Here is a 25660-nt window from a genome sequence, read left to right on the forward strand (position 1 = left end):
ATACATCTTTTGTACATCATAGCAAAAATACAAGTATAATCATAATGAAAAGATAAAAATGACTTGGGAAATAGATAAATAGTGGACACCTAACAGATACAACATGGGAATGATACGAGAATTTAAAAGAGAAAAACAGATGGAAGATAGGTAATACAAATGACAGCAGAAAATTATCTTATTTGAAAAAAAAAGCCTAGACCTGATAGTTGCGAAATTCATTGAGCTCCTGGTGGATTAAACATGTAATGTGAGTTAAATCCTCAGCCTTTTGTCCTTTTAGAGATATGTATTGAAGTATTTATGGGTGAGACAATAAAATGATTGGGACTGTTTCAAAATCATTGCAGGGTTAGGGTGAACAGACAAGTGAATTAGCCAGAGATTAAAGGTTGTTAGAGCTAATGCAAAAGTGTGTCTGGGGCCGCAGATATAGCTTAGTGGCACAAGTGCCTGCCTGGCAAGCATGAGATTATGTGTTGGATCCTAGGTATGAAAAAAAAGTGTGTTTATAGGATTTTTGTTTATTTTTTCTACTTTTAAGTAGACTTAAGTCACATTTTTACCAACAAAAACATTCTTTTTTTAAAATTAAAAAAAATTTTTTTTTATTGTTATCAGGGATCAAACTCACATACTCTTGGAAGGCAAGCACTTATGCCACTGAGCTAAACCCCCAGCCCCCACAAAAACATTCTTAATACTTAATCTTCTTTAATCTAGCGTGCACACTCTGGGAATATCCTGTATCTTTTTACAGTATTCTCTTTAATGGACAAAAAGGTAGACAATCATCAGTAACAGACATCATGGACTTCATAAAGATTTGTGAGTTAGAGAAATCTGGATAAATAATCATAGCTCATTTTATTGAGTGAACAGTGCTACTTGGTTTGGAATTTTTTGTTGTTGTTGTTGGGCTTAGTTTGGTTTTGGTTTTGTGGTACTGGAGCTTGATCCCAAGGTCTCATACATGCCAAGCAAGTGCCCATGACTGACCTGCACTTCAGCCATGAGCAGTGTTTACAGAATCTGTTTGTATTCTTACATATACATATATTTTTATGTGAGATTGTGTAAGTGTGTATCAATATCTGGAAGGATGTGTATCGGGCTGCTAATGAAGCATGTGTTCGACGATTGGTGGCAGAAAATACAAAATTCTGTCAACAGAATCTTCTCTTGCCTGCATCCTTGTCTGTTTAATCATTACAACTGTGCTTCTTAATATACAGTCTAAACTACTTACTTTCTGGAAGCTGAGATCACACATTATCTTCTCACTACCACATCCCCTAGATATATATTAGTCCTGCCCTTTCAAGATGAGAATTTGACAACATTGGTCTTGTTTTTTTCTGAAATTCTGTAACCTTAGTCTCTGGGCCATAATTGTCTTTGGCCTTCATCCAGTTACCTAAACTATTCCTCTTCAGTTTTCTTGTAAACTCACATCATCATTTCTTTCTTTATATACCCCTGTGTTGGTTTTCCTAAAGATACTACTTTCTCAATCCTCTTCTCATATTACATAACCTGGCAAATAAATTCTTACCCACTCTGACAGCTATAACTATATGACAAGGACTTTCAAGTATAACTTTCTATCCTAGACTTTCCTCTTAAGCATCAAACTTAATTTAGCTGCCTTCCAGATGATATGTTTATATTTCTTCAAAGAAAAATCAACATTCACAAATGGAATTTTTTTCCCCACTCTCTTTGGTTTTCTCAATGGTAACATTATTCAACTGTACATGCAAGCCTCCTTTTCCTTTGCCTCATTCAACAACTGTTATTTTTGAGTACCTTTATATGTTTGGACGTTGTTTAAGCACTGAAGTACAGCTGATTATGAAAACAGAGATACTGACATCATCCACTGTACATTAGCTTCAAGTTCCAACATACCTGTAAATCCATCTGCTAGTAACAGGCTGAAAATACTTTGAGCACCTTTGTGCTACGTGGAATCAAGCTTGTGATAGCTGAAATTGCATTGTCTTCCATGAGAATGTAAAAAAAAAGAATGAAAACATTTGTATGTGGTATGATATTCTGTTTATTATGACAATGAACTCTAATTTTGGTCTCGAAAATAGCTATAAAAAGCAATAACCTTCCTTAAGAGAGAAAAGCTGCAACCAATTTTTCCCACAGAATAAAGGTATTTTTTTGAACTTACATGTTTAATTAGAGCAGATCACCTCTTCTAGAACTTTTTTTATTTTCACTGATCTTAACAATTTCTTGTGTTCATCAGCTATATATTAATTTTTCAGAATATTTATTTTCCACATGGTGAATGTACCTGAATTATTGCTTGGTCAAAGTCACTCAAGGAATGATGCAAAAATTATCAGTAAGTATCATACAAAGATTCTGGAGTTACTGAAAAAGACTGATGAAAATACCCAAGGCTTATTGCTTAATTTACATGAGGTCCTTCTTAGACTTTATCAGACTTCATGCTGCAGTCTAAATTCAGAACATACTAATATTTATTCAAGAATTAATTTACCTGCCCATTAATGCTTATATGTACAAAGCCTAATAGTGTTGTTACCTATATCTGCATTGTCGTACCATCCATGTGACAGATACACTTTAAATGTTACAAACATAGAAAATGAATGACTGAATTTCAGAATCTAATAAATTTGGAGTGGACAAATGAGTGTCATATACATAGTATTCCAAATATGAGTTATTCCTTTAGACATTGTACATTATGCTACTAAGAGTAGCCATTCTATAAACTGCTACCAGTCCTCAAGCTAAGAATCTCATGCCACAGTGTAAATCAGTGTACCACTCTCTTCATCAGAAAGGAAAAAGTGCTGTGGAACAGTGTCAGCTGAAATAAGCAATGTGCTCAGTGACATAATTGATTGCCACTTTTGGTGCAAGGTTGTCATTTCATGAGGAATCGTTAATAAACATTTTGAAGACTGGCCTCACTTAATGGGCCAGACTTTCAGTATCAGTTTTACGTCATTCATATAAATCGTTTTGTCAATGTTACAGGAATGCATATTTGGTTAATACAGCTTATTTGTACGTAATGTGTGCTGTTTCTAAATTTGCATAATTCTTTAGCCCCCCCCCACCATTTCTTCCCTTTTTCCATAGTCTTAGTCACCTTCCTTACAGAAACTTGCTATTACCTTTCTGTATAGAAATTCTGTCTAATAATAGTGTTTACTGTATATAATTGCTTGTTGCCACTATACTGAGAACTCAGTACTGTTTAGAGTGCCAGTTTTACTCATGAGTCATCACTGTAGAAATGGAGAAATAAGTAACTGTCACATCAGAGGCCCATGTTTCTGTTACTCTCTAGTTGCCAGAGTAGAGATTTCGTTAACTTAATAAGACACTGATTGTGTTATTTTAAAACAGTATACACTGGACAAAGTTTAAAATGTTAATCATTGTCATAAAAATTACAGCCTTTATTAAGTAGCTCCTGTAAGCATTCCTTATGTGCAACCTTTATTACAAGCAAAGAAATGCTTCATCATAATACATAAGCTACTTTTAGAGTCTGCTCTAAGAAAAATTAAACTGTGAAAAGATAGTAATGGGGGCTGGGGATTTAGCTCAGCGGCATAAGCACCTGCCTTGCAAGCAGGCGATCATGAGTTCGATCGCCGGTACCGATAAAAATGAAAAAGACCAAAAAAAAAAAAAAGAAAAGATAGTAATGTATTCCTATGCACTGGTATTTACTAAGTGCATTTCATAAAATACATAAAACAACCAGTATTTGAATCTTCATTTTCCTTTTTTGGAGTTCATATGTGGTACTAGGAATTGAACCCAGGGTCTTCATGCTGAGTTATATCTCCAGCCTTTTTTCTTTTTGGAGATGGGGTCTCACTGAGTTATCCTGGCTGGGCTGGAATTTGTGATCCTTCTGCTGCAGCCTCTCAGAGTGCTGATTTTACAGGCATGTGCCACTATACCCAATTTGAAGACTCATTTTTCTCAATGATAAAATAGAATTTAGTTGTACTATTACACCATAAATACATTGTCATACTCATTTCCTCAATTTTGTATTTCAGGAACTATGAAATACATAGTAGTAATACATACTTACGTGGAATTTTTGCAGTTAATCCAGAAATCACACAAAAAAATTTTAGTCAAAAAAACAAGCATCACCTCAGGAAATTTTAAAGCAATGTTTTTAACAGACATATAATGATTATAGTAAGAGGTTACAGAGGGTGTTTTGGACTGTCCAAATACATAGCAATTAGAATTTAGACTTGCTAGAGCATTGTATAGAATAAAGGAGTTTGTACACTAGAATATGTAAAGATTTTTCTATTTAATAAGGTAAAATGTGAATAGTTTTGTTCTTTCCAAATGCCATTTTTTAAAATTTTATTTATTTATTTAGATTTTCTTTTGAGACAGAGTCTCACTGTGAGGTTCAGGCTGGGCTTGATCTCACTTTGTAGCCCAGGTTGGTCTTGAATTTGCAATGATCCTCCTGCCTCAGCGTCCTGAGTGCTGGGACTACAGATGTGCGCCACCACACCCAACTCCAAATGCCATTTTTAATAACTTCAGTATAATTGTTAGGTAATAGGAGTTAGAACATGAATGGAAAATCGCTGTCACATTTTTAACCCCAGAACCTTAATCTGTTCAGCCAGTACCGTTAGTTACTAATTTGGTTAGGCCTATTTCAGAAGTTGTTGAACAATAGCAAGCACTATATCTGGTATTTATAGGTATTCTTTATTTAATGACCATTATGGCCATAAAAGAAAAATTCCAGTGTAGTATTTTGCATGCTATCCTTTTTCTCTGCTTTTTGTAAGATGTATACTTTATACACAGTTCTAAATTTTAGTGTTTTTGAATTTCAAAATATGAATAACATTGATTTTCCCAATGTGTTCAGTTGTTTTTTGTCAGCACGTATCTCATCATGTGTTTTATGCAAATTAATTTTATCAATCTAGTCCCAAAGCCTGAAAGTTACAATTCTAGGAAGAATGCTTTTTAGAGAAAATACATTTCAGATTCTAAGTGGAGAGAAAAAATTATGAATACTTAAATGACTATACATTATAAAAGTGTGCTTTTTAGCAGTGTAGAAAAATTGTGTACTACATAGTCTACATCATCAACTTGCAGATAGTAGGAAAAGGAAAGGAAAAGAAAGGAAGAAAATTGCAGATGTGGGGCTGGGGATTTAGCTCAGCGGCATAAGTGCCTGCCTTGCAAGCAGGCAGTCGTGAGTTCGATCCCCAGTACTGATAAAAAGGAAAAAGACAAAAAAGAAAAGAAAATTGTGGATGTAAATTACAGTATGCTGTGGATGGCTGCAAATTCATATATTTTAGGTCATTAAATTTTATGATATTAAATAAGTCTGCTTAATACCTGTTAGAAGTTCACATAAACATAGAAGTCAAGAAATTTGATTTACATTTGCCCAAAAACTATATATTATTTATTGCAAACATCAGAGCTAAACATTTTTGTTTTAAAATGTTAGCTTGATGATTTTTTCTTCACGGAACTTCTACCGTTTCCTGGTAACTTAAAGTGAGTCTGTCACATAATTACAGTAGTGAGATGTTGTTGAATATTTAAGACTAAAAGTATGTAAAGAGTATATTTGGGCAGAACACAAATGAAACACTTTTTCCTTAAGGCTTTTAATTACATGTGCATTATTTAAGTTCATCTTTAGCTGTATCATCCTGTCTGCAGAAAAAAATGTTTTATATAGTCACAATTAAATGGACCTCCATGTAATGTGTATATTTATGATGAAATATCTGAGACTGGGTGATTTTTGTCAGTTTCCTTTAGTGACATCAAAATTTTTGTCGTGATACCACTCCTATTTTCAGAGGAAAAAAATAATTGTGTTACTGACAATTTAATAGAAAGACATGAAAAAAGACTGTGGAATGTGCATTAATTGCTGTGGTACTTGATTTATAACTTATGTAGATTTTGCTTTTATGTGTGTGTTTTCAGCTATTGGTGATACTCTATACCTTGTCCACCTCATTCCTAAATGCTTACCTATAATTTGCTTACCAATATGTATTACTATAGAATTGAAAATATTATTACTATAGATTTGAAAACATTCTCAGCTGGCATACTTATTCCTAAGTGAATGTGTGATTGCTTGTCACCTACATAGCAGAATTTAAATACCTAACAAATACTTACTTTGAGGTATTGAGGTTTAGGAATTTAGTAAATTTATAGAAATGACCATTTTGTTGTTTTTGTTTTGTTTTGTTTACAACCTCGTGCTTGGCAGGCAGGCGCTTACACCGCTGAGTTAAATCCCCAGCCCTAGTAAATTTAGTAGAGACTATATGAAATTGCCTAACATTTTGTTCTCCTGTTTCTAGGCTACCTTTGCCAGTTACTTTGGCAAAGCTGAAGCTGTAAAAATTTGTTTCCTAAAATGCAAGTGCATTTTTTGTTACTTCATTGACTGGGTAGCATAAATACTAGTCACTAGTGTGTAATTAATTCTTAAATACCTTATTTGGGTTAGTGAACTTTGTAAAGCAAAGGAACTCTCAAAATAGACAAAAAGGAGACCTGCTGCACTCAGAAAACATTTTCCAAATGAAGCTATCTGAGAACATCTGTACCCCCAGAATCTTGTGCTCAGGGAATAGTCTGTTCCAGAAGACCAAGATGAGAGGCAACCTCAGGCAGGACAGATAGGCCTCTCATCAAAGGAGAAGCTGTGAATATGAAAAGAAATCCAGAGGTGAGAGGAAAATAGTGAAAGACAAGGGCCAGGAGAAACAAACAGAACATCTGACCCTGGAGTCAGATGTTGGGGAAAAGGGGTAAGCTCTCAAGAGTAGCCGTATCAACCACAGTGCTATTACGATAAAGTAATCAGACACCAGAGAAGTCCTTGAGATTCAAGCTGTGTGTGTAACTAAAGTAAGAATTCTGTTCAGGATGAAGGACTGCATGAGATATCATGGAAGTCTAATTGAAGCCTGCAAGGACAGCTTACAGAATGCACAGAAAACAAAGACACTGGAAATATAAGAAAAATGGCATTACTGGGCCTGGTGGCTCACACTTGTAATCCCGGCCCTCAGGAGGCTGAGGGAGGAGGATCATTGTGAGTTCAGGACCAGCCTGGGCTACAAAGCAAGCTTGAGGCTAGCCTGAACTGCATAGTGAGACCTCCCCCCAAAAATGATACTAAGAAACGGACATTTACAATTCATATTGCAAAAAAAAGTGAATAGTGGAAAGGAAACGTTGAAGAAGGTGCCCTTTAACTGAAGACATGTTTTTTAGATCAAAGGGAATTGTTTGTAATGGATAAGAAAAAGAGAAAACCCTTGGCAAGGCACATCACAATGTTAAAATGTCCTGTAAGCTTCCAGAAATAAACAAAAAGTAGATTACAGATTTTGATGAAAATTTCTCAGATTATAGCATTGAGTAGAATATCAACATTTTGTGGAAAATGTTTATTTAAAAAGGTTAGATCCTACACTTATAGAGATACACTTAGAGATTTGATCCTCAGGTTTGCTGAGTCATGCTATTGGTGATACAGAGGCATTTTGTTTATCCTGGTAAAGAAGAAATAAGGCCAAAGGTACAAAGCCAAAAAACTGCATGAGCATATCATGGATAAAAATATGAAACAAAGTGAAATATGAGAAGATTTTAGGGTGCTCGTGGAGTGTATGAGCATACTTTGTGAAACAACAGTAATACTTTTGGGAGGTTCAGGAATTATGTTTAGTATAAGTTAATTCAAACAAAATCAAATTTGATAACTAAACTATAGAAATGGTTCTCCTGGGTGATGGGATTATTTTAGGGAAGCTTTTATTCTGTCTTTTAGCATCTCTATGTTTCTCCTCTAATGTGAGATATGGCAAAAGAACACTGTTTTTTGTAAATAAGGCTTAGAACTTTCTTATGTATTTCTTAAGGTTTGTAAGCAGGTAACCAAATATAAAAACAGGTTTTTTTTATTGATTGATGGATTGTGCTGGGGGCAGAACCAATGGCCTTTGCACTGAGCTATATTACTAACACTTTTTTGTCTCAGCAAGATTTGAACCTGTAATCCTCCTGCCTTAGCCTTCCAGATTTGTGGGATTACAGATGTGTACCACCATTCTCAGCTGTTAATATTCCTGGTATTAAAAGGATACTTAATTTTGATCTTGTCTTCTGGAAAAAGCAATTTTGATGTACGAATTTTGACAGCAGAAATTAATTAAAATGGAAGTCTTTTTCCACTCTGCTCTTTTATTTCTGTGTTGATCATAACCACTCAGATTTTAGCATTCTAAACTGTCTAGGTCTGAGCCATGGCTTTGTAGTCTGGTTAATGAGTCTGTGTGATCAGGTTCTGCAGCTGTAAAACTGGTGTCAGAGTACACAGCTTTTGGAAATGCGGTGTAATGTAAATTGAGTTAAGACATCAGTAAGCAGAGAAAGCAACTGTCGGAATTAGAACTTGGTAAGCATTAGTTTTAAAAATTGAAAATAAGAATTAAAGTTATCGTATTTAGACATTTATATAAAATGAAATATTTAGTGCTGTACTTTAAATATCATAACCTTTAATGTTTTCCATAATATACACAGAAAAGCTAATCCATATTTACTACTTTATAGTCATTTAATAAAGGCATTCAAGCCATTCTGTTTTTCTTTATAAACTATTAATAGTCACAAGGTATTATCTGACTTTTATGGGTATGTAAATCAAGATATTTATATCTGAGATATCTCAAAATCAAGAATAAATGGAAACCAACTTCATACTTAGAATTCAGTTCTAATCTCAAGTAGGTATGTTTAATTTTGATGTTTTTTCAAAGCATTTTATATATAAATCAGTATCAGTAAACCTTAAAGTAATAGTTTAGGTCCTAGATTTTTGTGACAGAGTTCTCTCAGTTAATCATGAAATAAAAATAGAGGGTATTTATTTGAATGTTTGTGAAAAGATCACATAATATAGCAACATCTTAGCAAACACAATTCATCTTGCTTATATTAAGCACCTATTATATGTTTCATTTACTGGAAGTAACATACTTTTAAGAACTCATTTTGGAATCTGAGAAACTTGGGTTTGAAGATCTAATTCCGCCAGCTAGTAACTTTATTATCATGGACAAGTTAGTGATACTAACATTATTATGTATTCTGGGAATGTAAGATGTCTTAGAGATGAGTGAGTTTATTTACAGACTTGTAGAAACACAGTGTACAGTTACATATTTTTAATAAAAATTCTCTTATAGCATCTCTTTAAATTACTTACTAGCATATATATATATAAGCATATATATATATAAGCAACAGTTTAGTTATGCTACAGATTGAGCTCATTGAAGAGAAAGGTTTGTGCTAGGATTGTTCACACAATTAAATGCAGTTATCTTATACTATAACTGACACGAAGATAGCTACGCAGTATATATACCATTCTTATGCCCTCATTATCGTGGTTTGAAATTTTACTTTTTTTCTCTTTGAAATAAAATTTTTAAAAAAATTTTTGGGCTAGGGATATAGCCCAGTGATGGACCACTTGCCTAGTGTGTGTAAAGCCCATTGTTCAATCAGCAGAGAGATACTTACATATATCATGTCACCAAACACTAATACATGAAAAAATTAGATATCAGAAAATAATGTTTTTGTTGTTCATTCTGTTTCTTTGTTCCTGTTTCTGCCTTCTCTGATGAAAAGAAATCTGTGTCTACATAGTCATAGTCACCTTGTGACTGGTGGTTTCCATAACCCTCATTTATATCCCTTGACAATGAAGTAAATACCTAGAGTTGGCTTAAATCAAGAGTGAAAATGTATGGAATTGGCTTTGAGCTTTGTAAATCAACATGTACAATAGTTTCGCCTCTCTTTTTTTCTCTAGGTGGTGAGTAGTAACACATGCATAGGCTAGACCAGGTGTATGCCAGGGACTATCATGGACGTACATTGGCCCATGTACTCCTCGTAACAGCCCGACGAGTGTTGGTCTCTGATAGTACATACTGATCTGATATGAACACAGAGCTCATACCAGCACCTATTTACCCCACTACCTGAGGCTAATCATTATGTATATGAGAGGGTCCCTGTCAGAGCTGATGTTTGTATAATTGAAACACGGGTCCTGTGTATTCTGATCTGATTTAGTTGTGCCTCATATAAAATGCACCATTGCTAAACTCTTGATTTAATGATATTTCTTCATTTGCTGTTTTTGTTTTGCTTTTTGGGGTTTTTTTTTTTTTTTTTTTTTTCCCCATAGAGCATACAACTAATAATGTCCTTAGTGAGGACTGGGGGTGTAGCTCAGCAGCATAAGTGCCTGCCTGGCAAGCTCAAATTCTTAAGTTTGATTCCCAGTACCAAATAAAATCCATAGCAAAAGAATGCATTTCATAATTAGCATTCTCAAATATATCCTTACATATTACCTGATTTTTGTATTCAGAAAATTATGAAGTTTTTCTAAACACAGGTATTTCCTCATTTTAATAACCTACCTGTTTATGGACTGTGCAGATTTAGGAACAAGGTGCACCATTCAAACTTAACTGATCTACTGCTCAGACTTATGACCCGTCTTTACCTTGGTGTCTTTTTTGTACAGTACACCTTGTTTAGTACTGTAATTTTTTTATATTCCTCTGTTGTCTCTTAAATGAAGATAATACCCGCTGTAAAGATCAAATAGTAGCAAATGATAAGATTCAGTGAGTGAAGCTAGCTATGGTAGCTCTGACTTTGAAAAGTGCTGTGCCATTTTTGGCGTTTATATTTTTTTCTAGGGCCAGCAGGAGCCCTCGGAGAGAAGAGATATAACATTGTGTCTAGCACTGGCCTCCTTGTAGTTCAAGGTGATTACTGATCTATGCAAGAGCTGCTGCAAACCTGCACTGAGGCAGTGGCAGTGGCAGTGGGACTAGTGAGAACAGTGGGCTTGAGAAAGTGTAGAGATCAAAACTGAAGAGTGGAGTATGGAAGCTGAGGAATTGAGACAATTGAAATGGTTCTTGGGTTTTAAGTTATGCCTCAAAGGTAAAACTGCCTTTCAGCAGCAAGAAGTTGTGTAGAAGGGAAATGAAGTCAAATGTTTTGATCTTCATTTTTGATGTGGATTTGATGAGTGCAGAGTTGGTCAGGTGAAGTTCAGACAGAAGGTGGGAGGTAAAGACGTGGGCTTGACTGTAAGTTAAGATTGGAGTAGTACAGTCACTTTTGCAAGGCTAATACAGTAGCCATCCTAAAAATGTGTCATATATGATGCATATTACTTCAGAAGCTCATTATTTGTTGGCTTTCTCATTAGACATGTGAATTTTAATTGCTTTGCAAAATATCAACATAAAAATAATGTGATGTGGGGCTAGGGATTTAGCTCAGCGGCATAAGCACCTGCCTTGCAAGCAGGCGGTCATGAGTTAGATCCCCGGTACCGAAAAAAAGGAAAAAGAAAAAAAATAATGTGATGTGTCAAAATCTCTCTGGACATTATTTTGGAGATATTTTCAAAGAGTTTCTTAGTCACTTTCCTTTTCACTGCAACAAAATATCTGACACCTGAACTTGAAGGAGAGGTTTATTTTCCCTGACATTTTAGAGGTTTCAGTCCTTATTCAGCTGGCTGAAAGGCAGGAAAGACATGGTGAAAAGGCCTGGTGGAGGAAAAGCAACTCACATTACAGCTGGCAGGAAGTAGAATCAGGGAGAATCAGGGCCCCTTCCAGGCCACATCCTCAGTAACCCCCATCTTGCAGCCAGACCCCCACTCCTAACAGCAAGTCAGCTCTAAATCTCCGTAATTTTGCCACCTTCCAGATATATTTCTTCTCCCAGCAAATCTTTATAACTTCGTCATGGGCTTTTGTGTCAGGCTAACTGAATTACAATTTACAGTCTTTGCTTTTAAAAACGTACAGATTGTCCCTGGGATATAGCTCAGCAGCACAGTGCCTGGTAAGCATGAGGTCCTGAGTTTGATCCTCAGTCATATTTCCTTCCCTCCCCCTCCCCGGCAAATTTTGTAAAAGAGCTGTTAGGGAGGAAAGTCATATTTGAATTGAAGAGTGGAGAGTGGATAAGTCGGGAATGCAAAAGGACAAAAAGTGCGTCTCTTTAGTGTATTGGTACATGTGTACCTCTCAAAAAAAACTTGCAGTTTGCCTGTAGTGCATATGTTGAAAAATTATAATCAGCACTATGTTAAATGAAACATACCAAAGAATGAACGTGTTGCATAACATGTTCATATTCATAAGCATAAAAAGGCTTCAGGAAATTACATAGGATATACACATAGGAAACTAAGCTACCAGTGATTTCAAAACAATTAAGCTAAAATATTAGTATCATTTTATTAGGGAACTTTCTAAAAAATATTTTTCTCTGATACAGCTATTAAAAATGAATAAAAAATACTCTTTTAATGATACATCTGAAAATAGCTCATGGATTTTAAATTTTTAGTAACTTGGAATTTAAAAAATATAGAAATGCCTAAAGAAGAAAATGAAGTGTGCATAATTCCTCCAACCAGAGTTTCTTCCAGATTCTATTTTAGCATGTGTCCCTGTTTCTTTTTTTCTATACACATATATTGATGAACTGTTATTCCAAAGTAATAGTATATTTTAAAATGTTCTCCATTATTATATATACATAACATCAAGTAATTGCTGGCCACCAAAATGGTACTAATGTTCCTATTAGTTATATGCACCTATTAAAAACAAATGAAAATGTCAAAATACATGCATATGCTAAATGAGTAAAAAGCAGTTTATGAAATGGTATACTGTAATTTGAGCTGCTTATTTATACAGTAGTAATTTCATGCCCTTAAATTCTATCTTAAATCATTATATAGTCTTTATACCTCACGTTGTGCTGCTTCTCTGAGAAACCCTCCATTTCCCCAATCAGACTTCCTCAATATACACTGTGCCATTTTAGCAACTACTTAAGAGTGTAGTAGTTGGGCTGGCTTTAGCCTAGCGGTTCCTTTGACTCTGGCTTCCCAACCGCCCAGGTCGCTGGCTTCCATGGGTTCCGTGGTTCGAGACCCGCAGGCACTCTCCAGTCCTTTAAGAAAAAAAAAAAAGTAGTGGTTTTCATCTTGCTTGCTAGTACACTGGGCCTAGCAGAGCTTAATAAATGTTCTCCATGATAGAGTCTAAGTATAAAACGTTCTCCTGGGTTTTTATGGGACATACAAAGGAAAAATTCTTCCCAGTTTTCAGTAAAACTAATACTCTAACGAACAAATGAAATTATTGCAAACTGCTAAGGAATACTCCACAAGGCCAAATTAATTAATTATAAATAGTTCAGAGAAAATAATAACTGATATAGTTATTCTTTGATTCACTTAATAAAGGACCAAAATAAAGACTGATCACAAAATAAGTATTCCTCTTAGTGACATAAAGGTCTATAGTTTGATACTGTATATTGCATCACTGATAACTCCAAAGAGCATTTTAACGTATAATATAAATATGTACATGTTAATGTACATGCAAAGAATTACAGTTCCAAACTATTTCTGTATGCCTTGTATGTGAGAGTAACTATATCACTTAATAGCACTTTATAATGATACTATCTTAGAACCACATCTGTAATAAAAAGTACATATATATATGATTTCTCAGAGAACCCAACACAGTGCCAGGTACCTTGGGGGCACTTAAAAATGCTTCTGGAATTAGGAGCAGTTCCATGAGAAATATAAATATAATACTTGGAAGTTGGGTTACTTCAGAGGAAGCTTAAGCTATTAAAATATGTAATTTTATTTAATTAAACACTTTGCTAATGAAGTGTTAATTATTGTAATTCATTTTGGGTTTTTTAAATTGGATTTCTGTTTTCCTTCCCCTTGACTAGAGTCTTGAATTCTCTTTTTCCTTAAAGTCCTGGGTTTCATTTTCAGTTAGAAGTCCCCTGTGTAAAATGTTTTATCAAAAGAGAGATGCTAACCTGAGAAAACATTCTTACTGAATTTAAAAAGAAAAGACTGTAATGAAATAGAGTCTGGCAAGTATTTGGCTTTGTTTATACAACCAATTGAATGTAACTTCATCAAACTAAATTTTCATGTACTTAAAAACGCTACATAAGAATTGACCCTATTATGTCCACCATTGTACTAAAGCATGTATTAGTATCAAGTTTAAATTATAGCCGGGCGTGGTGGCTCACACCTGTAATCCCAGCACTTCAGGAAGCTGAGGTGGGAGGATTGTTGTGAGTTCGAGACCTACCTGGGCTACAAAGTGAGCACAAGGCCAGCCTGAACTGCATAGCAAGACCTCATCTCAAAAAAAAAAAAAAAAAAAAAAGTTATAGGTAACAAAACTAAGGAAAAGAGTAAGGGAGATTAAAATAATATATTCAAATTATCACAATCATGGTCATGGAATGGGGGTTATAGTTCTCTTAATGGTTCTAATTCCACCCCTCCTGCCAAATAGTTATGTTTTTTGTATAGTTAAACCATTCATCTAGGGCTAGAGATGTAACTCAGTAGTAGAGCACTTATATAGCATATATATAGCATTTACCTGGATTCAGTCCCCAGCACTACCGAAAAAGAAATTTATTTACATTCTTGTCCTTAATGGGAATCATGTTATATCTTAGTTTTCCTAATTTTCAAAACACATAAAACAGCTTGTCATATTTACTTAAACTCTTTAAATTAATGGTTCTTAACCTAATATTTCTCTCAAATCCAGACTCCTGGGTTTTAAGTACATGTTTTATATATTGTCAGTTCAATGTCACGTGCTTTGAGAAGTATCAAAAGGCTCTCATTGTGAAGCAGATTCTCTGTTAACCTGTTCTACAGTACTGTAGCCAAGTTCTTACATATTGCTGTTGCACTGTTTACCTATAAATATGAAATGAATTTGTCTGTTTATTATGTAAGTTAGGTTTTGACCAACAGCAGACTTTTCTTTTCTTTTTCTAGACTCTGAAGAGGCTCACTCTGTGAATCCTTCTAGTGTTGATGAAAATATTGACTCTGAAACAGAGAAAGAATCTCTCATCTGTGAAAGTAAACAGATTGGTCCCAGTAAAGCACCTCTACCATCGGCCCTTGATGAATATGAGTTTAAAGATGATGATGAAGAAGAAATAAACAAAATGATTGATGATAGGCATATTCTTAGAAAAGAACAACGAAAAGAGAATGAATCAGAACCAGAAAAGAGCAGTCTATTTGCAAAACAGGAGAAAGCCTTCTATTCTAAATCATTCAAAAGTAAAAAACAAAAACCATCTAGGGTTCTTCTGTATTCAAGTACTGAAAGCTCTGATGAAGAAGTTCCTCAGAGCAAAAAGATTTCTACTGTATCTTCTGTGCCTGAAACATCAAATTCTGACACACAAACCAAAAAGGAGTATGAATACAAGCAAAAGGGCAAAGTTAAAAGGAAGTTAAAAAATCAGAACAAAAATAAAGAGAACCAAGAGCTGAAGCAAGAAAAAGAGGGGAAAGAAAATACTAGAGTAACAAACTTGACAGTTAATACTGCACTAGATTGTTCAGAAAAGACCAGAGAGGAGGGGAATTTTAGGAAATCTTTTAGCCCAAAAGATGATTCTTCCTTACATTTATTTCATATTTCCACTGGTAAGCCTCCCAAACATTCTTGTGGTTTAAGTGAAAAACAGTCAGCACCACTAAAACAAGAACATACTAAAACATGTTTATCACCAGGAAGTTCTGAAATGTCGTTACAGCCTGATCTTCTTCGATATGATAATGCAGAATCTGAATTCTTGCCAGAAAGCTCAAGTGTAAAGTCTTATAAGCATAAGGAAAAAAATAAACATCAGAAAGACTTCCACTTAGAATTTGGTGAAAAATCAAATGCCAAAATAAAGGATGAAGATCATAATCCCACATTTGAAAATTCGGACTGCACATTGAAAAAAATGGACAAAGAAGGTAAAACATTAAAAAAACATAAGTTGAAACATAAGGAGAGGGAAAAAGAAAAGCACAAAAAAGAAGTTGACAGTGAAAAGGAAAAATACAAAAATAAGGATAGTACTAAAGAATTACAAAGGAGTGTAGAATTTGATAGAGAATTTTGGAAAGAGAATTTTTTTAAAAGTGATGAAACTGAAGATCTACTTTTAAATACAGAACATGAGTCCCTAATAGAAAAAAAATCAAAATTGGAAAAAAACATAAAAGATGAGAAATCAACTAAGGAAAAGCATGTCTCAAAAGAGAAGAATTTTAAAGAAGAACGGGAAAAGATTAAAAAGGAAAATGAGAAATCTTTTAGGGAAGAAAAGATAAAAGATTCAAAAGAAGAAAAAGAGAGCATACCTACAGATAAAGAAATGGAATTTAGTTCTTTGAGTATAAATGTAAATGAGGAATCTGTGGGACTTCATTCAATGGAAAAGGAAATAGATACTGAAAGACAAGAGAGACATATAAAAGAAAGTAAGGAGAAATCTGAGAAACGATTTCAAACTAAAGACATTGAGAAGACTGAAAGAAAAAATTCTGAAAAAGAGAAAAAGATAAAACATGAGCATAAGTTAGAAAAAGACAAGTTAGATTTTAGTGAATGTGTTGATAGAATAAAAGAAAAGGATAAACTGTACTCATATCACTCAGAAAAATGTCATAAAGAAAGTGAGAAGATCAAAAATACTATTAGAAAAACTGATGATAGGGAGAGAAGCAGAGAAAAGATGGAGAGAAGACATGATAAAGAAAAACCTGAGAAAGACCGGCACCTTACAGAAAGCAAAGAAAAGCACTTAATAGAGAAAAAAAGTAAGCAGTCAGATAATACTGAGTATATTAAATCAGAAAAAGGAAGAAGTAAAGAAAAAGACAGGGAATTAGATAAAAAAGAAAAAGCTAGAGATAAAGAAGGTATAACCAACTCCAAACACTTACAAGAAGAGAAAAAGACAAATATATTAGATAGCTATAGTAAAGCACAACATGAGAAGACTTTATCTCTTAAAGACAAAACAAAAGATGAGCCTTTGAAAACTCCAGAAGGAAAAGAAAAAGATAAAAAAGATAGAGATATAGATAGATACAAAGAACGTGACAAACACAAAGATAAAATCCAACTAAATAGTTCACTCAAACTGAAGTCTGACGCAGATAAGCCTAAACCTAAGTCCTCACCAGCATCAAAAGATACTCGACCTAAAGAAAAGAGGCTAGTGAATGATGACTTAATGCAGACAAGTTTCGAGCGAATGCTGAGCCTTAAAGACTTAGAAATAGAACAGTGGCACAAAAAGCATAAGGAAAAAATCAAGCAAAAAGAAAAGGAAAGATTAAAAAACCGTAATTGTTTAGAACTTAAAGTAAAAGATAAAGAAAAAATAAAACATGGGCTGGCTGAACCCAAAAATAAAGAACTTACTAGGTCTAAGAGTTCAGAGTTGACTGATTATACCAAGGAGAAACAATCTAAAGATACCGTCAGTGGTCGATCACAATCTGTTGACACCAAAAATACGAGTTTAGGGAAGTCATCTGTTGTTTCAGATAGTAGCTTAAATAGATCTCCTCGATCAGAAGGTGAAAAGCCAGGTCTCAGCTCCAGGTCTGTATCTATGATTTCTGTTGCTAGTTCAGAAGATTCCTGCCATACCACTATGACAACCCCAAGGCCTCTTGCTGAATATGATTCTGATTTCATGTTAGAAGGGTCAGAGTCCCAAATGTCCTTTTCACAGTCACCTTTTTTGCCAATTGCCAAATCTCCAGTTCTTCTTGAAAGGGAGTTGGACAGCTTGGCTGAACTACCAGAGCGGATTAAACCACCATATGCAAACAGACTTTCAGCAAGTCACCTCAGGGCATCTTCTGTAGAAGACGTAAAATTACTTATAAATGAGGGGAGACCTACCGTAGAAGTTCGGAGATGTAGCATGCCATCTGTCATTTGTGAACATATCAAACAATTCCAAACATCTGAAGAAAGCAATCAAAGTAGTTTAACTGTGCCAAGAGATAATTGTCCTTCACCCAAACCTCAGCTATCTTCAAATGTGCCTGAAAGAGACCTTTCAGATGCATCTAATATGCATTCCAGTTTCACAGCCTCTCCAACTACAGCTGCAAGCAGCAAATACATTTCAGCTGATGTAAATGTAATCAAGAGTGCTGGTACACTAGGCACTTTAATGGACAGTCCTGTGCATTTAGAGCCATCCAGTCAGGTTGGTGTGATCCAAACTAAATCCTGGGAGATACCCATGGATAGACTAGAGGCATTAAGCACTGGTGACTTTATTTGTGCAAATTCTAGTACATCTGATCAAGATTTCTCTGTTCAGGGCTTTGGTAATCCAGAAAATAAAATATTGAAAGAACAAAATTCTGAATTTTTATCCCTGCACCAGACTGAACTACCAGGAAACTCTGGTGTTCAGGATCCAGTGTCCTTTCTGTCTTCACAGCAGCCTTGCTCTTTCCCGAACCAATCACTTTCAGATGCTGATTCTGTCTCTAAACATATATCCTTATCATATGTTGCCACTCAAGAGCTGGATATCTTACAACAGAAAGATGCAGTTCAAGTGATTGGCTCTGTTTCAGATACTGATAATGATTCAACAAAAGATGTGGAAAATACTTTTGTCCTAGCTGATGTTCAAAAGGCAGATACTTTTATCCCAGTATACTCTGAAAGCACTATTCAGGAAGCATCACCAAACTTTGAGAAGCCCAGCATGTTGCATGTGTTACCATCAGAAAGAGACATCAATGGAAGTGATGGCCTCTTCCCGCCAAATGCACATGCATTTAACAAACTCACTTACAAGTCTTCCAGTGGCCATGAAATTGAGAATAGCCCTGGTGAAACTCAGGTTATTTCACATGTAAAGGAAAACAAACTGGAGAGTTTGTTCTCAACTAACTTGAATAAGTATGATTCTGATTTATGTGAAGTGAATGCAGGTATGCCAAAGGGGAACCTAAGTGAACCTAATCAAAAACGTCCTGAAAATGAAAAATGTCTGCTTTCCATTGAAGATGAAGAATCTCAACAAAGCACTTTATCCAATCTGGAAAATCACTCACAGCACTCAGCACAACCAGAAATGCATAAATACGGTCAATTAGTTAAGGTAGAATTAGAAGAAAATGCTGAAGATGATAAAACTGAAAACCAAATCCCTCAAAGAATGACTAGAAACAAAGCAAATACAATGGCAAATCAAAGCAAACAGATTCTTACTAGCTGTGCACTATTAGCAGAAAAGGACAGTGACTCATCTCCTAGAGGAAGAATAAGATTAACTGAAGAGGATGATCCTCAAATTCACCATCCACGGAAAAGGAAAGTGTCACGGGTACCACAGCCTGTGCAGGTGAATCCTTCTTTATTACAAGCAAAGGAGAAGACCCAGCAATCTCTGGCAGCCATCGTGGATTCTCTGAAGCTAGATGAGATTCAGCCATATAGTTCAGACAGAGCAAATCCATATTTTGAATACTTGCACATAAGGAAAAAAATTGAAGAAAAGCGCAAGCTACTGTGTAGCGTTATTCCTCAAGCGCCTCAGTATTATGATGAATATGTAACATTTAATGGATCGTATCTTCTGGATGGAAACCCATTGAGCAAGATTTGTATTCCCACGGTAAGTAACCCTGTCACTTGCTATACATCTGTCACATGGCCCAGTAGAAACATAATGCAAGCCACATACATATTAAATGTTTAAAGATTTAAAAAGTGAAGCTCAGGTAAAATTAATACCGTATACAATACAGTGTACCCAAAATACTATTTAGACATATCAGTACAGAAAGATTACTGAGATGTTTTACTTTTTTAAAAAAACCTGGTTTGTTTATAACATCTCAATTTGGATAGCTGCACTTCAGAAGATGTGCTGTACGGGGCTGGGGATTTAGCTCAGCAGCACAAGCGCCTGTCTTGCAAGCGCACAGTTGTGAGTTCAGTCCCTGATACTGAAAAAAGATGTGCTGTAGATATATGGCCAGTGTCTTCCATATTGTACAACACAGGATAACTGCTTTTTTTTTTTTCACTTATTTTCTTTTCCCTTTGTTTCAAATGAGGTGTGTTCTGAATTTGAAGAAAATGCCTTTACATATGTTTTTGATCCGATCCTTTCCACTCATCTCTGGAACCTTCCTCTATTTAAAAAAAACCTCTTGATAGCATATTTTTTCAGTTTCCCCCTCAGTGGTCTTTTTAGTCACCCATTCAGAATATGTTTGAGTCCTCTCCATCTGGAGGAATACATTTGCCCTTGACCATTCCAGCTTGTCAGCCTCACTAGGTCTCCTTCATTATCACCTCTTGAAGAGTCGTCTGTGCGGGAGGGCTTTGTTTTGTTATTTGTTCATTCCCTATCCTTTATGCTGGTGGAAGTCACCAGTGAACTCACAACTGTCAGATTCATTGACCTCTCTTCACTTTGCTTTCTTTTTTGATCTGTCAGATTTGGCATTATGACCATTCTTCATAAAATCATCTCCCTGGTGTTAGAGCATGGTGCTATCGTCTGGCTCCTCTGTTTTATTGACTAGTCTTTTCTGTATCTTAGTGATTCTTTTTCTCTACCTGCCTTTTAAGTGTAAGTCACCGTTCTTCCATGTACTCTTTCCTCTGTGTGCTCCCTACATGTGGAAGTTCCTGTTTCTGTGCTTTCAGCAGTCTTCTAGCTGTCAGTCCCCCTAAAGTTCTTTCTTGGCCATGTCATCTTTGTTGACCTCCATCATCAACCCTTCTAGATGTCGTTCCCCAACAGCTTTGACCTGATGGCATTTGCACCAAGTTAGATTCCCCAGGCAGAGATGTGCAAGAGGTTTCTTAGTGGGCTTCAGAAGTAAGTAGTGTGTCAAGGAAGCAGAACTGAGTAGAGTAAGAAATGAGACTGAAATGCAGTTGACCTCCGTGGAACCTACAGGAGTTCTGAGATGGTGTGATCCTTCCTACAGATGTTGTCCCCACAGAGAGACCATTGCCCCTGATTATGCCATTGCTTTTTTCCTGAAAGGTGGTTCTTGTGTCAGCCGAGGTCTGTCAGCTGGGGAGTGAATGCTTCATTCCTAAACTCCACATGTACCAAAAGGAATAAACTTCCTTCTCGTATCCTCATATGGAAATTCATATTCACTAGTGATGGCACCATAATGGGAACTGATCAAACCCAACTTTCTAACCACTCTGCCTTAAAACTTAATGTGGCCCCTACCACTGTCCTGGTTTAGTGCCCTTATTGTCTCATTTCATTGTGGCAACTTTCTCTTTTTTCTTTTGGTATTTTTTGCTGGCGCTTTCTCTTGCGAAATCTTTTTATTTTAAAATACTATAAAGCCATTTCCATATGTTACTACGGATAGGCTGTGAGTCCTAGCTTCCCTTAATGTACATCTTAAAATGCAAATCTGAAACGTACTATAACTATACATGTTACAGTCTAACCCTAGTATACCTAATGAGCTGCATTGTCTCATTGCTTTTTCCAGACTTGATCACTGTCTTCCACAGGACTCTGGCTCCATAATTAACTAGTCCCCTTCCAAAGGCTCCACATCTTAAATATGTGAGACTTTTGGCAGACGTTCAAAATAAAACCATAACAGATGTTTTGGGCTGCTTCTGGCCATCTGAATGTTCCATGAGACCCTTAGAATCATGTCCAAGACCAACTCCATTATCTGCTCTCCAGCTTCCCACATGTAGAGCCCAGCGTCTACTTTGACCTCTTCCTCTATCCTCTGTCACATCGGACCCTAAATCATGTTGGTCCCCTTCCTTTTCCCCTTTATAACCACTGCAAGATGGCATTAGCTTTTAGGCTGTTAACTCATATATATTACATTTTCAAACCCCCCTCACACTGTGTGGGTAAAAATGCCTATCTGTGTGCTGGGTTTGAGCTAGTCCCTGGGTTTCAGAAGTGAACTTTTGTGTTCTTAGTTCTTACTGTCTTGAATTACTGTGAAATGTGTGACTGCAGACCTCACAGGCTAAGGGGCCGCAGCTCTGCATAGGGAAGGGCCTGGTATCTGCCACCGGCACTGTCCCACCAACCAGGCATCCCAACTCACAGCATCAGGATGTATGCACTTCAAGGTTTAATTTTAGAAACATGACCCATTATTGGTAAAACCTAATATTCTTAACTATGTTTTTTTAAATCAGATAACACCACCACCTTCACTGTCAGATCCACTTAAAGAGCTTTTTCGACAACAGGAGGTTGTAAGGATGAAATTACGTTTGCAACACAGTATTGAAAGGGTAAGATATATTTAAATATACATTTATTTTAAAAAAGTAATGAGTTAAAATATTCTACAGTTTTTTTATTAATGGGTTTTCTTTTCTTTTCTTTTTTTTTTTTTTTTTTGTCTTTTTCCTTTTTATCAGTACCAGGAATCAAACTCACGACTGCCTGCTTGCAAGGCAGGCATTTATGCCAGTGAGCTAAATCCCCAGCCCTGGGTTTTCTTATTTACAACCAGTTTGAGGACTGGTTTGATTTTCTTACACTGCATATCCACTTAAGCGAAAAGTGTTTACCCCTGTTTTAGGGTATCTGTTCCTATACCACAGTTCATGGTGAGAATATTATTTCTAATAATTTCTCTTATCAGTTGTTGAGGTTGTAGTACTGTAGCAGTGGATTCTTAAGAGGACATTGGTACTTGATGAGCAAAGGCTGTGCTTGTCTGTGCTTTCAAGTCTACCTGGGGTCTGGTTTTCATCGGTTAGTCCTACATCCAGTGACAGGAAAGCTTTAAAGGGAGCCATTTCACATGGATTTCCAAAAATCCAGCCCTAAGACAATCTTACAGGAGGGTGAAAGAACCCTGAAAGTACAGTGTAAGCTGTACCCCTTCTTCACAGTAGTACACAGGTACTCTCTTGTGATTCATACTTGAGCAGTTGCCCAGGACCAAGGTCCAAACCCTTTTTGTACTGCGCATCCCGGTAACAGTCACAGAAATTTAGCACCTCTTCTACAAGTTCCATAGCATTACAAAAAGGGAGAACAAGTGAAAGAAGAAAGCGCTGATACAGAACTTAAAACACTGTGCAAGCCTTTGCCATTCTGTAGCAATTACAGGTCTTATGGCACTTCAGGAACTGTTTTAGCCATCAGACATGTTTGAACCCACCTGATAGCAATCATTTATTCATAATCACTTACTCATTTACACTCCTGTCCAGGTTACAGAAAGCCAGAAGGTCTGACAGACAAGGATTCTCATTTGAAGTTGGGTGTGGTGGCACATGCCTGTAATCCCAGCACTGAGGAGGCTGAGGCAGGAGGATCACAAATTGGAGGCCAGCCTAGGCTGTATAACAAGACTCTGCCTCAGATAAATAAAATTTAATTTAAAAATTCTGATTTGAGCTGGGAGTGGTGGCTCACGCCTGTAATCCCAGCACTCGGGAGGCTGAGGTGGGAGGATCGTTGCAAGTTCAAGACCAGCATAGGCTACAAAGTGAGCTCAAGGCCAGCCTGAACTGCATAGCGAGACCCTGTCTCAAAAAAGACAAAAAAAATCTGATTTGAACTGTGTAACTTGCAAAACTTTGTTTTAAGAGAACAGAAATGACACTACCTTCCACATACTGACCAACAATTTAGAATTGCAGAATACTACAATGCATCTTAAATTTGTGACCAGCACAAGCAAAGAGCCTTACCATTTGGTGGCTTTGTAACCAGCACCTGCAGAACTGCTTGGTACTGGCCAGCTCTGTGCAGGACACAGACCTGCAATTGTGTGTAATAGCAGTAGACTGACAGCTTCTGTCCAGGGAGGTGCATTCAGGACCCTGGGGGGGGGGGTGTGCCTGCAGCCTAACTGGGGTCAAACACAAACCATACTGTTGTTCATGTGTATCCCCGTGATAAAGCTTAATTTTAAACTAGGTACAGTAGAGATTAGTGGCAGTAACATAATAAAAATGGAACCACCTTTATAAACTATAGTACAAGTTACACGAACGTGATTTCTCAGAATTTCCTCCCTTTCTTTACACAAACTTGCCATAACCTTTGTGGAACCCCATTACGTTACTGTGGGAATGTGAGACGACATAGGCTGCTGTTGAAAACTTTCTCCAGGTTAGACCCCATGCCCAGAAGCTCTACTTCCTGGTTCTGAACGCTTCGCCTGAGAGAAGTGGAAGCAGACACCCAAACACAAACTTGAGTGTAATGTACTGAACAGCATGTTTTATATTTGCCCAAAAAGATAATGGCTGTAGAGGAGAGTCTGTGCCCTCTCAGGTTCTTTTCTGGAGTCTGAGAATTAAATTGACAGGCTGGTGAAGAACACAGAAGCTTATAAGCCTGTGCTTTCATGTAGATTTTGCATGACTCAATCCTGAAAAGCAACCAAAGGCTCACAGAGTGGCAAAGCTAAAATGTTTTTATGCTAAGTTGTACAAAGAAAGCTAAAGGAAAGAAAAGGTTACTTTAACAAGGTTTGTTTGTCCAGAGTTTGCCTGGCCCTGGCTTTCTGTGTCTGGTAACAAGAGTTTTTCCTCCCTGACTATCTTTCAAATAGTGGGTTCCATCTCCTGCTTTCAGGAAGGAGAGGTCAGAGTGCTCTTGTACATGCTGTGTGAGGTTACCACAGCTCAAGGTTCTTTTTATGCCAGAGAAACACGCTTCTGCTACTTTTCAAACCCACATGATCAGTTGAATAGCTAAACAAAATATAGTCTTATTTATAGAAAGGAATGAGTGCTAGTACTTGCCATGTGGGTCAACCTTGAAAATTTTATGCTAAAATCAACTGGTAACAAAAGACTACATATTATATAGCTTTATAATATTTACATTAAATGCTCAGAACAGGTAAGTCAAGCCGGACATGATGGCATATGCCTGTAAACCCAGCACTTAGGAGGCTGAAGCAGGAGGATAGGTACAAGTTTGAGACCAGCCTCGACTGCAGAGTTAGACCCTGTCTCAAAAAGACAAAAAGCAAAACAAAAAACCCCAAGTAAATCCATACAAATCAAAAAGTAGAGAGTATTGGTTGCCAAGGGGAAAGGGAAGAGGTAGTGGATATGGGGTCTTTTTCTGGTGTGATGAAAATGTTCTGGAGTACGTGGTGGATGAATATCTGAATGAATATGTTGATAGCCACCGTACAGAACTTTAGAACCGTTTTTAAAGACCCAATTTTGGAAAGAAAGTGTACTTACACTTTTAAAACACTAGAAATGCTTAAATTTCTCGTCTGCTGTGAAGAGAAAACAGAATAACATTATTTAGCATATTTTACATGATTTTAATATTTCAGAATTTATTGAATGAATTTGTAATTCTTATTTCAACTAGGAAAAACTTATTGTGTCCAATGAACAGGAAGTTCTGCGCGTTCATTATCGAGCTGCAAGAACACTGGCAAATCAAACGCTGCCATTCAGTGCTTGCACTGTCTTATTGGATGCAGAAGTATACAATGTACCCTTAGACTCTCAGGTAAAGTATGGCTAACAATGTTCAGTGTGCTCTAGAAATGCAACTGGGTTATTTTTAAAATCTTATTTCCATAAAAGAAAGTTGAACAATCTTAAAGCTCAAAGGAAGC

General features: G+C 36.3%; 1 protein-coding gene across 4 annotated transcripts in view; it reads left to right on the top strand.

Annotated features, from left to right (window-relative positions):
- The window catches only part of Ankrd12 (ankyrin repeat domain 12), a 91124-nt gene that overhangs the window by 57224 nt on the left and 8240 nt on the right, over positions 1-25660 (top strand). For 3 of the 4 annotated variants that reach the window (XM_063231964.1, XM_003464453.4, XM_003464454.4), the window contains 3 exons: positions 15029-19701; positions 22242-22340; positions 25408-25551. In XM_063231964.1, the coding sequence (XP_063088034.1) occupies positions 15029-19701; positions 22242-22340; positions 25408-25551 (4916 nt within the window). Of the gene's footprint in view, positions 1-2282; positions 2363-15028; positions 19702-22241; positions 22341-25407; positions 25552-25660 lie in introns of all 4 variants that reach the window. The other variant, XM_063231965.1, reaches the window with a different exon arrangement.

The sequence above is a fragment of the Cavia porcellus genome, unplaced genomic scaffold (assembly GCF_034190915.1).
Source record: "Cavia porcellus strain 051 isolate PalLab524CR breed Dunkin Hartley unplaced genomic scaffold, mCavPor4.1 scaffold_20, whole genome shotgun sequence".
Taxonomy (NCBI): Eukaryota; Metazoa; Chordata; class Mammalia; order Rodentia; family Caviidae; genus Cavia; species Cavia porcellus.